General features: G+C 35.7%; 1 protein-coding gene across 2 annotated transcripts; it reads left to right on the top strand.

Annotated features, from left to right (window-relative positions):
* The first annotated feature begins 1930 nt into the window (after positions 1-1930).
* LOC120160988 (protein HUA2-LIKE 2-like) lies at positions 1931-16949 on the top strand. Of its 2 annotated transcripts, XM_039171297.1 has the most exons (11): positions 1931-2319; positions 2893-2969; positions 8595-10664; positions 10998-11460; positions 14354-14462; positions 14568-14680; positions 14745-14932; positions 15019-15448; positions 15547-15988; positions 16086-16271; positions 16383-16949. In XM_039171297.1, the coding sequence occupies exons 1-11, from the start codon at positions 2197-2199 to the stop codon at positions 16403-16405; spliced, it is 4224 nt and encodes a 1407-aa protein (XP_039027228.1). In that variant the 5' UTR covers positions 1931-2196; the 3' UTR covers positions 16406-16949. The 2 variants fall into 2 exon arrangements, with proteins under 2 accessions (XP_039027228.1, XP_039027229.1); XM_039171298.1 differs by lacking the exons at positions 16086-16271; positions 16383-16949 and having other exon boundaries at positions 1932-2319; positions 15547-15672; positions 15824-15930.
* The last annotated feature ends 1106 nt before the right edge of the window (positions 16950-18055 follow it).

Here is an 18055-nt window from a genome sequence, read left to right on the forward strand (position 1 = left end):
CTATAGACACTTATGCATTCCATGCTGAGGGTGCTAACGCTTTTGAGATAATTAATTCAGGCAAAGTTGTCTCTATGATTGTATGTATTTACTACGGAGGATTCTAAACACTTTAGATAAGATTGTATCCTCATTCTTTAGAGGCCAATGGTAAATTTATTCGACTTTAGCAAATACATCTCTACTACATTTGGTCGGTGAGGTCATAATGTCATTTCTGTTGGAAATATGTACATGTTCTCGATCGTGAAAGAGGTAACTCGACATCCTTGAAAGAGTTTGATGGGGTAGAAGCATCTTCGCCTTCGTATAAGCAATGTCAAGATCATTATCCATCATTTCTAGGAGAAATATATCTCTACACTTATACTATAAACGAAGGAATTCATACTGTCGAGTGAAAATATCTCAACACTTTTTGGAGGACATGTTAAGTCGTGAAAGCTAGAATAAGGTAACTCCTCTCGATATAATACCATGAGTTATGTAGAGGTATCTCAATGTTTTTGGGTGGAGACTTCTCTGCTCCCTGTGATTTGGTAATGGAATAATTCATATTGCAGAGACGGAGACATCTCAACTTTATTGTCTCGTATCAGGAAGAGTTCTTTTATTTATAGAGGAGCGAATGTCTCTCAACATCCACACCCGATTAGATGAGTAACTCAATCTACAGTATATTTCACAGGTGTGATTGAGGCATATTCGTCTTAGTATAAGCAGTGAGGTGGAATTCCTCTCTCTAGGGTAAAAATATCTCAATTTGATCTTTGATATTGATATAGCATTTTCAACAATTGTTGATATAATATTACATATTAAAATATTAAGGGTAAACTACATATTTAATCACTCAACTATCACTTTGGTTATGTTTTGGTCACTAAACTATTTTTTTCAAATTTATTACTAATGTTATGTTTTGGTTTCATTTGGTTCACTCGCTGTTAAAAAATTAATGGTGATGTCGACGTGTCACTATAAGATAATGTCACATCATCATTGAAAAAGCGACATGCAAGCAATTTTATTAATTTTTTAAAAGCAAGTGACCAAAATGAAACTAAAATGTAACGTTAGTGATGATTTTTAAAAAATAGTTAGATAACCAAAACTAAATCAAAGTGATAAAGGGTAACTAAATATGTAGTTTACCTTTAATGTTTTAGTACGTCTTATATCACCAACTTGATCGATTGAAATGCTACATTTATATCAATGATCAAATCGAGAACTTTTTTCGAGTTAAAATACCATAATGATAAAAAATTAGATACATTAAAAGATTATCAAATTCAATAGCTAACTGATATATTAATTAAAAAAACAGTAAGGATTTTCTTTTCCAAACGGTTTACTTGTCTTATTTGTGCTTTCACTTTGGTAATTCCACAAAAGGAGAAGAATATAAAGGGTACACTACACATTTAGTATCCTAACTATTATTTTTGTTATGTTTTGGTCACTTAACTAATTTTTTAAATTATATATAATGTTAAGTTTTGGTTTATTTTGATCATCCACCGTTAAGAACTTAACAGAACTGCGAACATAACATTTTTTTATTTTTTAATGATACCATAGCATTACCTTATGGTGACATGTTACTATCACAATTAAGTTTTTAAAGATGCGTGACCAAAATGAAACTAGAACTAAATGTTATGCATATTTTTAGAAAAAATAATAGTTAGGTGAACTAAATGGAAATAAAAGTTATAGTTGGGTACTATATGTGTCGTTTACCCAAATATAAAATGGGCCTTAAGTTTGTACGGACTAATAAGCAATAGACCCAATGATAAACCCATACAAATACAAAGAATGGGTTAGTTGGACGACTCACCATTTCCACCCCTTCGTACTCTTAGCCTACACGCCTCCCGTGTACTTTAGCAATCACCTGACCGCACCATTTCAATATCTTGCATATTCCCTTTTTGTGTGTGTGATTAATTTTTGTTTCGGGAAAGCCCAAAAATACCCGAAAAAATAAAAAGAAAATTGAAGGAATAAAAAATCAGGGTTCCTTCTTTACTGAGTTGCTAACTCACTTTGAATCGGGGGGCGTTTCAAATGCCTTCAAATTTTCGTGCTAAATTGTTGCGGGAAACCCTAGAGAGTACCAAAGTGTTACGCCGTTTGGGCGATTTGGCGTGCCTTTGAGTTTCGATTGATTATTTAATCCACTTTCCGATGGCGCCCGGCCGAAGAAAGGGCACCAGTAAGGCGGCTGCTTCCGCCGCCGCTCGCCGTCAATGGAAAGTCGGCGATCTTGTCCTTGCTAAAATCAAAGGTTTCCCTGCTTGGCCTGCCATGGTATGCCGATACATATATTACCATTTTTTTTGTATATTTTAAGAAAATCTTTATTATGTTAGAAGATATGTTATTGCCAGCAGGTTTGTAGTTGCATGTGGGGTTTTCTTGATAATTATTTTTGTTGGGTTAGGTGACATGGTTAATTTCTTTCTATCTAGGGTTTAATTTTGTGTTGCTAGAGTGGGGTTTCCTTTTGTTTTACATCTATAATCTTTAGCTTTGTTTTAGTTTAGTTGTTACTAATAAAAAGATGTTCTTGGAATTTGTTCATTCTGAATTTTGAATGAATTTATTAAAAAATTAAACTAGGAACCATGTTGATTACTTCTGTTGAAAACTACTTGTGTAGAATCAAATTCTTGGTTTCTATATTCTGCTAAAATTACTTAAGAGTATGTGGATATTTGTCCTTTAATATGTTTTTGTCATTTCTAACTTCCTTCTGACTATTTAGTTTTCCCAGTCAGCCTATTTTCCTATCTTTTCTCCCCTCTTTTCTCCACCTCTTTATTTTCTTTGCAGTAGCATAATCATTTGCTTCTTATGTTTTTTTCCGATTGCTTGCAACAGATAAGTGAGCCTGAGAAGTGGGGCTATTCATCTGATAGGAAGAAAGTTTTAGTTCACTTTTTTGGAACACAGCAAATGTAAGTGCAGTTTTCATTGTTATCTTTCTGTTCTATTCAATCTTTTTCATTGCTGTTCTTTTCTCTTTTTCGCTCCGTTTTGTCACATTCTATTAGAATATTAGTTGGTCATACCTATATCTAAAATCAGTTTTTACCCTATGTTTGGTTTGTGCCAATACTGAACCTCAATATGCTGTTGGTTACATGAGTGATCTTTTCCATGTTATCTAATGCCATATGCTCTATTTGGATTGATTTTGGTTCTTCCTCTTTATATTATAATATTCAGCCTGATTATAAGTTTTATAGTTTTTGTTTAGAGAACCTATGTGGGGTTTTTTGAAGGGTAAAGATACCGTAATAGGAAAAGTACTGTTTTGGGGCTCCCAACAAAAGCGATGTATATATAGTTGAGGCCATACAATTCTCAATTATCTTTTCTGCTTGGTTGTGACATATCACACTGTAACATTTGAATACGTGTTAGAAAAGTTTTACATTCTGGGAAAAAAGGACTTCTAGAATATCAAGCTCCTGGATATTGCTGGTATTTTTTCTGATTTAGGAAAAGCCATGTGGTTCTTGGTTGATGCTGATGAGCGATCTTTTCCTTGGTTTAGCTTGGATCTTATTTTCAATGTTATCAAATGGTCAACCTTGTGCTCTCTTTGGGCATCTTTGGTTTTTCCTTATTATATTAAAATATTTGGCCTGATTATAAGTTCTATAGTTTTTGTTTAGAGAACCTATGCAGGGTTTCTTGAAGGGTAAATATAATGTAGTAGGAAATGGACTTTTTGGAGGCTTCCAAGAAAAGTGAGTCTCTTTAGTTGAGATACTGTTATTCTCATTTATCTTTTTCTGTTTGGTTGTGACATCTCTCACTGTAACAGTTGGATATTTGTTATAAAAGAAGTTTTACATGCTGGTAAAAAAGAATTCTAGAATATCAAGTACCTGGAAAGTATTGCTGGTATTATTTTCCCTAATTTAGGATAAACTTGTGTGGTTGTTAGCTGATGCGATGTTTAGTAAGAGAGGTAGTCCTTGAACTTGGAAATCTACATACTAGCAAAACTATACGTGGTCATTTATAACTTGGGTTTAGAAGTACATTAATTTTTTACCAGTGTTGTAAGGGTGAGTTTGGTATAATCTTTTCCGGAATTGCATTCTCACGTTTGGTTTGGGAGGATTCCCCCAGGTGTAGTGATCTTTTACTAACAGTGGCACTTTCCCCCCAAATGGTGATAATGTCATTCCCACTATTTTTAGGTATTGCATAATTCTTGCCCTTTTGGACCATATTCCCAAAAATAAGGGGTTTTGTTCATACGGATCCTTTGTTGCATTTTTAACCAGATAACTAATTATTTGTGGTGTAAATTAATTAAATATTCTTATTATATATCTGTTTAATATTTAAATGGTGTTACACATTTAAATAGTGCTTTAAAATTTAATGTGTTTTTATTACTTTTTTATTTATGTTGTTTCTAAGGTTGTATGGTTGAATTGCATGCTGCTTGAGAGTGAATGAGTTAACAGTTAATGTTATTAATTTTATTCTTTGGTTTTATAAGCTGTTTCTCATCTTAAAAAAATGTTTTAATAGGCTAAATTTATGACCTAATTTTTTTATCAGATTTTTACTACTTTATGATTTTTTTTACTGTAATTTATTTGACAAAGTGTCGTAAGCAATAAAAAAAATTGAACATATTAAACATTTAGCATTTCGCAATTCACAAAAAATTAATGTAAAGAGTAATGAGGGTATGCAAATAAGTGTATTTTTTAAAATTGTTTTTTATACTAGTTGTATTAATAATATGATAAATATGATAAGGAGGCCTCCTATTCATATAAAAAAAATGATAAATATGAAGTTTTTGCAAAATTTAGATAATGTGACAAAAATAATTTTATGTTTTCATGCAAATATTTTCAATTTAATATTGAAAGTTTAACATGTTAAAAAGAACATATATCACGAGGACAATTTGGTAAATTTTGTTTTTAGGTAATATTATATTTCCCAATCAAGCATTTTAATCTTACATTCCTATCAAATACACCAAACAAGTTAGTGTAATATTCCTAGCAATGTGTCAAGTAATATTACATTTCAAGGATCCTATTCCCTGAGGTAGTAATACATTCTGTGAACCAAACGCCCCCTAATGGTACTTCCTCTTCCTAGTGGTGATGTTTCATATGTTTAATGTGAAAGATTTATGAAACCTTTTAGAAATCTTAAATGGGTGGTGGAGTGTGAAGATGCTATTTTTAATGTATAATATCTTTATGTATAAAAAGAATTTAGTTACCACTTCTATTTTGTTTTCTATCAAATACACCAAACAAGTTAGTGTAATATTCCCAATAATGTGTCAAGTAATGTTACATTTCAAGAATCCTATTCCCAGAGGTAGTCATACATCCTTTGAACCAAACTCCCCCTAATTGTATTTCCTCTTCCTAGTGGTGATGTTTCATATGTTTAATGTGAAAGATTTGTTAAACCTTTTAGAAATCTGAAATGGGTGGTGAAGTGAGAGGATGCTATTTTTAATGTATGGTATCTTTATTTATAATAAGAATTTAGTTACCACTTCTGTTTTGTTTGCTATACTTACATTATCTAAATAAACTGTATGACTAAAAGCTCTTGCATATATTTGTTGCAGGAATTACTTATCTTTATTGTTACTATAATATTGTTGTAAAACAATTTTCAAGTGGTCTTTTTCATATGGGTATTTATATTTGTTATTTGACATAATGTTATCTAAGTAAATCATGTATTGCCTTTACATTGACTAAAAAATATTGGATGTATTTGTTATAGGAATTAGGAATCGTGATAGTTGCTATAAATATGTTAAGGGTTGCCTTTGTAGACAATATTATTATTATTTTTTTTATAGGAATTGAGGCCTCATTAAAAAACCCCTTCATGATTTAAGGAACTCATATTTAATTCCTTAATCAGAGGAAGGAGGAAAAGAGTGACTTAAACTTTATTAATAAAGATACATAAGATTTACAATAAAAAGATAAAACCCTTACAAACAACCTAAAAACCCAAAATAAAATACCCCAACAACAAAGTAAAATTAACCAATACCAGACTTGGCCAACCCATCAGCCTCAATATTGGCTGTCCTAGCCACCCATCTAATAACTCCCTCGACTTCTTTGAGTTTAACAACTACCTCCCTAACAATGGAGGCATAGAAAACAGGACAACAAGATCCATCCTTAATCCAATCCACTACCATTTTACAATCTGATTCTATAATCAACCGACCCTTAATACCTCCTCTCACTGAGTGAAAGAAATTTAAACCCTCCTTAACAGCCTTTAACTCCATCAGAATAGGTGGACCCAGACCAGAAGCCGTTTTAAAAGAACCTAAAAGTAGACCTTCTTCATCTCTTAGAATACCCTCAATTCCACTGCTCTTCCAGTCAGAACTAGAAGCTGCATCCACATTCAGTTTGACAAAGCCCTTAGGAGGGGGGACCAAGGGATGGTAGAGACAATTGATTTGTTTGGAGGGAAACATGAATCCCCAAGGGAAGAGTCACTGATAAGGGAATCCAAAGAAATGTCCGAATCTGCAAACTTAGCTAGGAACCAAGATGCAAGCCTTACTATAGCTAAGAAAAATAAATTAGTTTGATCTAACTTCCCTCTTTCGAAGACGATGTCATTTCTAACTTTCCAAACAGTCCACATAACAACAGTCGAAATAAAGTTCCAAATAGTAGAACTGGAATTTAGATCTTCCCAAGCTAGAAGAAAGTTTTGCGCATTTCCATGAAAGACCAAATTGATGCTCCAATACTGCAAAAATTTATTCCACAAAGACCACACGACAGAACAAGAGAAAAATAAATGAGAAGAGGATTCATCCACCAAATTACATAAAGGACAGGAAAGATCTACAATATCCGAAACCCCTCTTTTAGCCAGTTCAGTCCTCATTGGCAGTCTTTGAAGGACCACCTGCCACATAAAAGTCTCAATCCTTGGTGGCACCAATCCTTTCCACAAAATTTTCTTCCAAAAAGAGTTCGCCTGAGAAACCGAGGAACAAATCTTCACACATGAATTAACAGAATAAACACCATCCCCTCTCTCTTTCCAGATCAGAGCATCGCTGGCATCTTTAGACAAGCAAAAATTAGAAATGATTGTCATCAGATTAGTCCACTGTTCAAATTCCCAATCCGCCAAATTCCTCCTCAATCGAATATTCCAAATCCAACCTAAAGAACTAAACTGGCCGAAGTCAATTAATTTACCACTCTGATTTGAAGAGATAGCAAACAACCTTGGGAAAGAGACCTTAAGAGGGCAGTCCATTGCCCATTTGTCCTGCCAAAAACGAATAAACTGACCACAACCAACTTGAATTCTGCACATACTTCGAAATTTTGAGCCAAATGAGTCTTCTTTAAAATGAGAGTTAACCACTGAACTCCAAAATATATTATTATTATTATTATTATTGATAAAAATGGGAGGTCTCGTTAAAAAAAACCCCTTCATATCTGTCGAAATACAATACGGTATCTCAACAAACATTGGAAGGAGGAAAAGAGTACCTCAAAGTTTTATTAGATAAGCCAAATTAGTACAACAGAGAAAGATAGAGCCTAGGAACATACTCCAAACCAAAAAACAGGACCAACTAGAGACAAAACCAAACCCACAAAACAAGAGACAACGAATTTAACCAATGCCTAATTTTGCTAACTTATCCGCATCCCAATTGGCACTTCTCTAGATGTGCCTAAGAATCACATTATTATCCAACACAATAGAGACAATTTCCTTCACTAATTACTCGAACGAGGCGGGAGAAGAGCCAGGATTTTTTATCCACTTCAAGGCATTAACACAATCACTTTCCAAAATCAAACACCCCTTAGCACCCCATTCTGTTTCCACGAAGAAAAGCAAACCAGCACTCACTGCCTTCAATTCAGACAGGGCTGGAGGACTGGGCCCAACAGGTTCAAAAAAGGACCCTAGCAGGTTGTTGTCAGAGTCCCGAAGTAAACCTCCAATGCCACCACTTTTCCAATCCCTATTCACTGCACCATCAACATTAACTTTAAAAAAACCCGGGGGCGGGGGAGTCCAAGAGGGGGAGGAAGGAGCTAACTTTTTGCTACTTTTACAAGAATCAGCCAAGGAAGGATCCCCAGTAAGACAATCAAACGGAATAGGAAGATTAGGAAACTTTGCCGTGAACAACGCAGCCAGTCTATATCTTGTTAGAAAATAGAGTTGAGTTTGATCTAATTCTAGCGATTATTTGGTTATTATTATGAAATTGATTTTATTAGTATTCTATCATGAGATTTTATTTATAAGTATTTTATATCGTTGGAAGCCTTTCTTTAGTAGGAGACTGGAGACTTGCTTTTAATTACTTTAGTAACTCTTTTATTTTACTTGTAACAAAATATTTTTGTAAAACTTTTTCCAATTGGTCTTTTTCATTTTGGCATTTATATTTGTTGTTATTTGACATAACTCCATCTTTTTTGCTACTTGTATGACGTATGTAGTTTCCTTTGACATGTTTTGGGTTTTGTTAGTTCTTATGGATACCTTTCATGCAGAGCCTTCTGTAATCCCGCTGATGTTGAAGCATTTACTGAAGAGAAGAAACAATCTCTTTTGATCAAACGTCAAAGGAAGGATGCAGATTTTGTTCGTGCAGTCCAGGAAATTATCAACAGTTATGAGAATTCAAAGAAGCAGGACCAAGTTAATAATTTTAATTATGATGATAGAGTCATTGGGGCAAATTGTGGGAACTCAGTGGACTCATCTGCATCAAAGGATCTAACTGACACTTGTGAGGCGACATCAAAATTTCCATTAGAAACTTCAGATGATGTTATAAATCAAAATGATCCTATCCTTGCAACTGAGGTTACTCAACCTGAGGCAAAAATAGATGGTGTGTGTGAAAAAGAATCCATTTCAGAGCAGCCTCCTGATACAGTGTTGATTAAAGAAACACCAGCATTGACTACATACTCATCAAGAAAAAGATCTGATGGATTACAATTTCAAAAAACCATTGCACAAAAGAAAGCAGCACAAGTTCGAAGGGTAAGAAGCTCATCAAGGGTGGAACCATCTAGATTACAGAACTTTATGAAGCTATCTAATGATATTGGGACTGCTTTTGATATACCAACAAATGTGATCCCGGATGGATCCTTGAGGAGGGATAAACAATTCAAGAAATCTGCGGAAGATTTTGAGAGTGATGATGTTGACTCGTCTATGTTAATGTCAAATGGTAGCATTGATTATTATGGCTCGGAAATTGCCACTGTTGATTCAGATGGTGGTAGTTTGAATGAAGGCACTGTGGATTCTATTTGTAAACCTGAACACTCTGAGAATGATCTTGAGTGTTTGGAAGGAGATGCTGAGTTGAGTAAAGGGCTAGATTTACCAATAAAAGCTGTTGTCATTAAGAAGAAAAGGAAACCATTTAGAAAATGGATGAATAATAACCTAACTGAGCTTCCTGTTAGAATGGGTAAAGAAGAAAAATTGAATTTAGGAATCAATAATGCTGGGAAAAATTTGCTAAATACATGCAAAAATTCTAGCGATGGATATTCCAAAGATGATGGAGATGAGCACCTACCATTGCTGAAAAGAGCAAGGGTTCGCATGGGCAAACTGGAAGCTGCTGGTGACTTCAATTGTTCTTTACCAACTGAAGAAAAACTTGTTAATGAAGGTGCAGTCAATTCATTGGAGCAGATGAGTCCATCATCAAGTTGTCACAACGTTTCTCCAACTGATAGAGATTGTTTAAAATTGAAGGGAGTTTTGGTTAATATATCACCTTCAAAAGGTAACATTCAATTTCAAGGAAGCACACCAGAAGGTCCAGAACCTTTGAAAGTTGAGACAAATCAATTAGGCTGCTTGGCAGGTGGTGAAGCTGCCTTGCCTCCTTCTAAACGTCTCCATCGTGCTTTGGAAGCTATGTCTGCTAATGCTGCTGAAGAAGATCAGACATGTCCTGAACACTCGCTAAAAATGAAAACACCAGATGGTCAATGTCATGGTTCTCCAATAAGGAGTGACTCTCATATAACAGTTAAGGAAGAAGAAGGCAAAGGGTTGGAGCAAGGTGGCATGGATTTGATTGTTAATAGTGATTTCATTATCTTTTCCATTCCAAATTCAATGCCTTCGGAGAAACTAGCCAAATCTTCTTTGGAATCAGATATTTGCAGTCAACCTGCCGATAGTCCTAACAGTCAAAAGCTTGAACTCGATAAGGATGTCTTAGTTAAGTCCATGAACCATGTTAGTGAAGATACTCGTGAAGGCCAAAGTTTAGAATACTTATCACCTAATCCTGACAAAAGCCAGGCTCTCAATTGTGGTTCTTCAGATCAGTTGCTTTCGAAGGATGATTCTGATGTTGAACCTGCTGGCTTAAGCAATTTTAAGACTGAAGATCCTAATGAACAGTTAAATACATCAGAGCATAGTGACATGAGTTTGGATCCTATCACAGGAACTGAGAAAGCTTTCAAAATTTCACCTCAAGAGGGTTCAAATTTGTTTCAGTGTTCTGCCCAGCATACCATTCATGAGAAAAGTGAGTCATCAAAGTCTCAAACTGATGACAACAGCTTAGTGCACAGCATGTAAGCATTGCTGCCTTATTTCTATCACAGCTATTCAGTGAATTGATATTGAGAAACACTTTTCTTAAAGATATACATGAAATATCAACATTTAACAGTGTCATTTGCACCTCTAATCATGGAAGTGGTTTCTCTAATCTAATCTTTTGGAATTTGAATGTAATGACTGTAAGTGAACTAAATAGTTGTGATGCTAATATTAACATAAACCTTGTAAAAGAATTGAATTCTCAATGGGGTCTATCGTATGTCCTTCCTCAGTGTTTTTGTTTTTATGTCTTTAGTGAATATCTGCCATTAATTTCTAGAACTGACTTTCTTGTTTTGACTTAGTTGTGAGGTTCCAGAAGCATTTCAAACTGACCGAAAGCAGATGTCAACTAGTTTGATTCGTGATGATAACTCGGACAAGGATGTTGTAGCTGTCCAGTTAAGTCCATTTCCAGTTGATGAAGTAGATTCTCCTGCTAGAGTGTCTCCTTTCAATGCTTTGAATTTCCATGTTTCCACTTCAGAGAGTGCTAATATCATTCAAAGCAATGGGTATTGTAGTCCAAATGTTCAGTCCCAATCCAACAAATCTCTATCTGTTTCAATTGCTGACGATGAAGGTAGAGCCGACTCTGTGGCCTCTGAAAGGCCCAAATCTGTTAGTAAGTGCAGTAATTACACCGAAGCACATTCTGTTTTGTCATCCTTGGAAAACACTCTTGCGGTTTTAACAAGGACAAAGGAGAGCATTGCTCGTGCAACACGCATAGCAATTGGTTGTGCAAAATTTGGTGTGTCTGCTAAGGTAGGATATTTCTTCACATCTTTTTGGTTATTTTTTATTTGCTTTAATTATAGTTGTTGGGTTTCATGGAATTAGATTCTAATGGCATTAAAATTGAGGGATATGTAAGATATCAGAAGAGGTTTTATTTGGACTTGTGGTAGAGGATAAATTAACTTCTATTGTGGAAGCCAAGGACATTTTACTGATAGATATGTAGTTAAGAATGAAAAATGCTAGAAAAAAGGCATTAATTTAAATTATTCATAAATTTCATTTGGACTTTTTATTAGTTAATTTCCTTCCATTGGCAACTTATTCAGGTCAGAAAAGTTGGGGACCCTAAATTGTTATTGGATTAGGAATTTGTTCTAAATTGTTTTGGGCGAGGGTCACCAAATAAATAAAAAATTATTTATTAGTACAATCACTGTTTGCAGCACTTTTTTTTTTGATAGGAATAGGAGGCCTCATTAAAAACCTCCCTCTTAGTTGGCTCTTGTGAAAGAGGCAACTAGCGGAAGGAGGAAAAGAGTACCTCATTTTATTAATAACCCATAATTACATAAGATACAACTTACATAATTGGACAGTTAGAGCTTCTTGGATTTGGAGAGGAGTTATTCAAAATTTCTTTTCTATTGATGATTTTGGGGATTGCCTTAGAAAAAACATGTGTTTGAGAGCTGGAAATGGAGAATTAGTGGAGTTTTGGAATGATACTTGGCTGGGCATTGTTCCTCTGAAGGAACGATTTCCAAGACTTTTTGCTTTATCGAATAACAAAAGGGGTAAAGTAGCAGATTTCAGAGTGAACAGTTACTCAGGGTGGGTGTGGGATATACAAGTGAGAAGAAATTTGGTGGACTGGGAGATTGAGCAATGGTTGCAACTTATTTCATTGCTGAATAGTACCACTCTCCAATTATTGGAGGAAGATTGTTGGATATGGTTAGGTAATGGGGAGGGTTGTTTTTCAGCTAAATCGTGTATTTTAAGGTTTTATGACCAGGAGGGTAATGAGGGTGAGGAGAGTAATTGGGAGAGGCATGTTTGGGCAGGGGTGGCTCCTCCACGGGTAGAAGCTTTCGTTTGGCAAGTTGCACATCAAAGAGTAGCAGTGAAAGAGGAGCTGTCGAAGAGAGGAGTGGCTGGGTTTGAGGATCTCTTATGCCCGATGTGTGGGAAGGGGGAGGAGTCGATTTCACATTTGTTTTTGCATTGTGAGGTGGTTTGGGTTCTGTGGTCTAGATTTTTTAGGGGCTGGAATATTTCTTTTGTGGTTCCTAATAAGGTGATTGACTTCTTAATTTTGTGGGATGAGTTAATGCCGAGATCTACAATTTGGAAATTCATTCCAAGGGCGGTGTTGTGGTCGGTTTGGAAATGTAGGAATGAGATTATTTTCCACAAAGGGAAAGTGGATTCTGCACTGTTGTTCTTTCTTGCTAGATTCAGAACTGTTTCTTGGTTTGGGGCGAGATTCAAGGATATTAAGATTCCTTTTGATTCTCTAGTTGGGGATTTAAAATTGGCAGACTCGATTAAAAGACAGAATCATAGATGTGTTCCTACTTCTTGGTGGGTACCTCCGCCAGAAGGTTTCATCAAACTTAATGTGGATGGGGCAAAGGTTAAGGGATGGGATAAAGGAGGAATTGGCGGTCTGATTAGGGATGATAGAGGTTTGAAACTAGGATCTTTCTCTGAAATAATTGGAGGAGGTCCTCCTATTCTTGCAGAGTTGCTGGCGATCAAAAGAGGTTTAAGTCTCATTGAAGAGTTGGGATCTTTTCCAACTCAGAGGATTATCTTGGAATCAGACTCGACCACGGCTCTCAAATGGATCAAAAATCCAGAATTATGTACCTCGTTGTTTCAGTCCTTGGTAAGAGGCGTAGCTACTTATGTGGAAGGAAGGGGTATCATCTCAAGACATATTGTGAGAGTTGCTAACTGGGAAGCGGATGAGTTGGCAAAAGCTGGTATAGGATGATCAGTGGTTATGAGTTATAGTTATTAAGCTGGGGTGTTCTGTTTTTTAAGGGGCTTGGTTTTTTGTGCTGCAGTTTGTGTCTATGATTGTTAAGTCTTATGTTAGAAGCAGACCATGGTTATGGATTGGTTGTATGTTATGTTCAAGATTAATACAATTCAGAGGCGCTCTTTTCCTCCTTCCTTTGTCCTTCATGTTACTTATGTAACATGTAGGATATGAAGGGGGTTTTTAATGAGGCCTATATTCTATCAAAAAAAAAAAAATACATAACACTACAACAACAGAACACAACACCTCAACCAATCCCCTCTTTTGCTAACTTGTCTGCTTCCCAATTACAACTCCTTGGAATCCAATTAATAATAAAACCCCTAGCAGATACATAGGCCCCAATTTCCTCAACCAAAGAGCTACAGAACGTTGGGGCAGAAATAGGTATCAAGATCCAATCCACTGCTTTCCTGCAATCACTCTCGAGGATAAGTCTTCCCTTCGTTGCCCACTCCGATGAAAGAAATACATCAATTCCAGAAGCATTCCCTGCAGCACTTGAAAGCTTTTAATCCCTAATAGTCTTTTTTGGGTCCTTGTGATTATTTAAGGATGACGTAGGGTAAGTATTTTTATAATACCTTCTGGATGTTTGTATATTTCTTGTATGTTCATGTAGATAAATATTTTTGGGTTAAAAGTTGTTTATCTTTATATATAGATTGTTAAGTTTCTTATCAATGCCATTTCTGCTTCTTCGATATTAGCACTCTAAATGTAACTTTCTCTAATTGTAACTTAGGCGTCAGCAAATTTTGTCATTAAAAGTTGGAAATTTGTTTATTTCCCTTTTTGGGATATCATCCATATATACTAAAATATATATTCCATGTGAAATGCATTAATTTCTTTGTTTTAACATAGGTTGTGGAAATCATCGCTCGAAATTTGGAAAGTGAGTCAAGTTTACACCGAAGGGTGGATTTGTTCTTTCTCGTGGATTCTATTACTCAATGCTCCTGGAGTTTGAAAGGTATTATTTATGTTTAACTAATTTGGTGTAGTATAATTTAGCTGAATGATGGGTGTATGGTTATGTATTATGAATATGACTGTTTTTGAGGAGTTTGATGTCCAGGTCATGTTGGTGGTGTCTACCTTTCAGCTATCCAAGCAGCCTTGCCTCGTCTACTCTCTTCTGCAGCTCCACCTGGACCTATTGCTCATGAAAACCGTCGGCAGTGCTTAAAGGTGTGTGACTTTTGGCTGCTTTTGTTTAGGATTTTTGGTTTCTGACCTACTTTTTTCGATATAGGTTTTGAGACTTTGGCTGGAAAGAAAAATCCTTCCAGAACCTGTTGTTCGCCACCATATAAGAGAACTTGATTCGTTTGGTGTTTCATCTTCTGGCGGGCCCTTTTCTCGGCGTACAGCTAGAACAGAGAGACCATTCGATGATCCTGTCAGAGACATGGAGGGTATGCTTGTGGATGAATATGGAAGGTATGAATTTCTGAATCTCTATAATTCATGATTACTTATAATAATTCTAGAACTGCGTTTCTAATATATTTTTGTTATTTCCTCAGCAATTCTAGCTTTCAGCTTCCTGGATTTTGTATGCCCCGAATACTGAAGGATGAGGATGAGAGAAGTGATTCTGATGGATGTAGTTTTGAGGCTGTCACTCCAGAGCACGATTCTCGAATCCCTGAAGAACAAGAGGCAAACCCTACAATTGAAAAGCGCAGACATATTTTGGAAGATGTTGATGGTGAACTTGAGATGGAGGATGTTGCCCCCTCGGAGATTGAAATGAGTTCAGCCACTGCTGCTGCTGGAGTAAATGCTGCACAAGCTTCAATACAGCAGGGAGATCAGCATTTTTCTTTGTCATTTGCCCCTCCTTTACCTCATGATGTGCCTCCATCATCACCACCACCACCACCTCCCAACCCTCCTTTCCCAATTTCTGATCACTATGCAAGCGTTAATTCAACAATTCATACAAGCATACATGTTGGTCTTGTTTGTATTGCATGCTGATTTCATTTTTCTTATTATTTAAAAATGATATATGTTGGCATTTGAATTGTTTGTTTTGATTATGTTTGCAGAATAGGCAAGATGATTTGCAATCCACAGTTCCCTCATTGGTTGCACCCAGAATTAATCCAGCTATGTGCACCTCTTCAGTTCCTTATCTCGGACATGAGTCTAGAGATCTTCCAGTCCCCATGCAGGTTTCTGATTTTAATACCTCTTTCAACAGTTTCTCTGTACATCAGATGAATAATATTCAACAAACTGATGGTCCGAACTTCCACCACAATGACTACCCTCCACGACCCCCTCATCCTCTGCCCTCAAATCAGTTCCCATATGGTAATTCAGGCCCGCATATGAACCTGATGAGGGATGCACCACCTCCTCTCTATTCCAACCGATACTATTCACCTAACATGGAAGGGGGTAACTATTATAGTAGCCACGAGAGAATGCAACCGGCCTCGAATGATCCTAGAGACAACTGGAGGTTTCCTCCCCCACCTTTCTGTGGTAGGGTTTTTCAAATTTATCTTGTATTTACAGTCTGCTGTCATATGCCATTTTTTGAATGATTAAATCTGATTGTACTTGTTTTTTCTCAAATTAGGTCCGCAGTATGCTGCTGATAATCCGGAAGCATATGGCTACGGTTCATATGGTGGGCCCCAGTGTGGGTCAACAAGGTATCCAAACCAAAGATGGGGCTTCCATCCCCCGCCAATGAATCACTGTCACAGAAGCTCCTTTCCTGTCGGACCACATCCAGAAGGTGTAGTACCAGTTGGATCAAGAGGTATGCATTCGTCCTGTGAGATTCTGCTGTAAAAGTTTGCTTCTTTTAGATATCATTATAGATACCCTGCATTTAGGGCAGCTTCTTAGTACTTTTTTTAATGTGTTTCAGCTCCAAGCTGGCGTCCAAGATGACACTAAATATACGGGGGGTAACTTTTATTTCTTGTTGGCATGGGCTCAGCGGGCAGGATTTTGAAAAGAGCTATATGTTTTTTTTTTGTCGGGGAAATATATTGTTTGCGATGCAATGAGAGAAGTGATGAATGATATACGAGTCGGGAGACAGAAGATCAGCATGTTGGCATGGCAACGGTGATGGCAATGACATGCTGGTTTTTGTAAATGTATGTATTCTATCATCTTTATTCTATCATCTTTACCGTAAGATAGATATAAGATAGACAGGGGACAGAGCAGAGGGCTGAGAAGTGTGGACTTTTTGACTCCCTAACTCGGGGGTTATCATGTCATGTCATGTATCTGAAATTTGTAATTGCGTAATTTATTTCGGAAACGCCTTTTATAGGAATTATAGCACCCTTCAAAATGAGCCCTATTCTATATTTTGGTAGGCTTTTATAATATGTTTTAGAACCCCATTTTGGTCTGTAAACAGGTATTTGACTATGGTGTTGGATGTTGATACAGTGGCAGAGAATATAAAATGGATCTGATCGGACTGGACTCTACTAATACAACACAAACTGAAAATTATCTTTTATACATGCAAATGGATGACATGCCACTTCGGGAAAAAAATTCTTTTAGTAAAATATAATAAATAAATAATTGGATCTATAGCATGACATGAATTATCTTTTATACAGTTTCTGTTAATTTGGAATTCATTATTAACATTTACAGTGTAAAGACATTTTATATTCTTTTCCATTTGGTTCTTATAATTATTTTTAGGTAGATTTGTCCTAAGATTTCAAAAATAGTTAGTTAAATCATTTTTTTCTTGACCAAACGCTAAATCTTTGAGGACTTTGGCATAGATATAATATTATTTGTCATATGTTATGTTAATAAGTATTTTAAAATATAAATGAAATATGTAAAAATTATTGCACAAGTTAGTGCTGTCAAAAAATTAGTATCCTAGTTAAAAGTTCCGTTGAGAACTAGTGATTCATTTTATTTTATTTTTTTTTGAACGAATGAATGTGAAATTTAGTTTTCTTAAATGTTGACATTCAGATTGAACTTATAAGAAGAATAGGAGACACATGGATAAAAAATATAAACGTTAACGAATTACATTTATCCTTTTTACAAATTGAAGTACTTGTCATAATATTATATTGCAATGATAATGATAATTTATATAAACATGTAAATTTACATAATTACATCGTGTTTTTTCAAAGCATGTTATATTGTTTGTGGTATTTATATCATAAGATCTTGTGCACTAGAAACTGCAGGGTGTTCATTGTCAAATAGTTTAAAGTTTTCAGAATAAATACTACTACTTCTAAACACTTTAGATCATTAAAAAAAATCATGTAACTTACTAATTATGAGTGCAGAACAAGTCCAAAAGATTACCTAGCCCTAGTGCTTGACAATTTCACCATGTAACTTAATCATTGCTGTCGTTATTATTGCATAATCTTCTTTACATGGCCTACCCTATATCTTGTACATATGTTTGCAGCCAAAACAGAGTAACCCAAAGTTAGAAAGCCAGAAATGGGGGCTTCGGAATCAGTTCCTCATAAATCAATCCATGAATTTACAGTCAGGGTTCTTTCCTTCTCTACCCCTGAATGATTT

The sequence above is a fragment of the Hibiscus syriacus genome, unplaced genomic scaffold (genome assembly GCF_006381635.1).
Source record: "Hibiscus syriacus cultivar Baekdansim isolate YM2019G1 unplaced genomic scaffold, ASM638163v2 tig00111398_pilon, whole genome shotgun sequence".
Lineage (NCBI taxonomy): Eukaryota > Viridiplantae > Streptophyta > Magnoliopsida > Malvales > Malvaceae > Hibiscus > Hibiscus syriacus.

Excerpts from the sequence above, each read along its gene's own strand:
- LOC120160988 (XM_039171297.1), top strand. The coding sequence starts at position 2,197 with ATGGCGCCCGGCCGAAGAAAGGGCACCAGTAAGGCGGCTGCTTCCGCC. Across the intron at positions 2,320-2,892 it reads TCCCTGCTTGGCCTGCCATG|ATAAGTGAGCCTGAGAAGTG; the intron begins GTATGCCGATAC and ends TGCTTGCAACAG. Across the intron at positions 16,272-16,382 it reads AGTACCAGTTGGATCAAGAG|CTCCAAGCTGGCGTCCAAGA; the intron begins GTATGCATTCGT and ends AATGTGTTTCAG.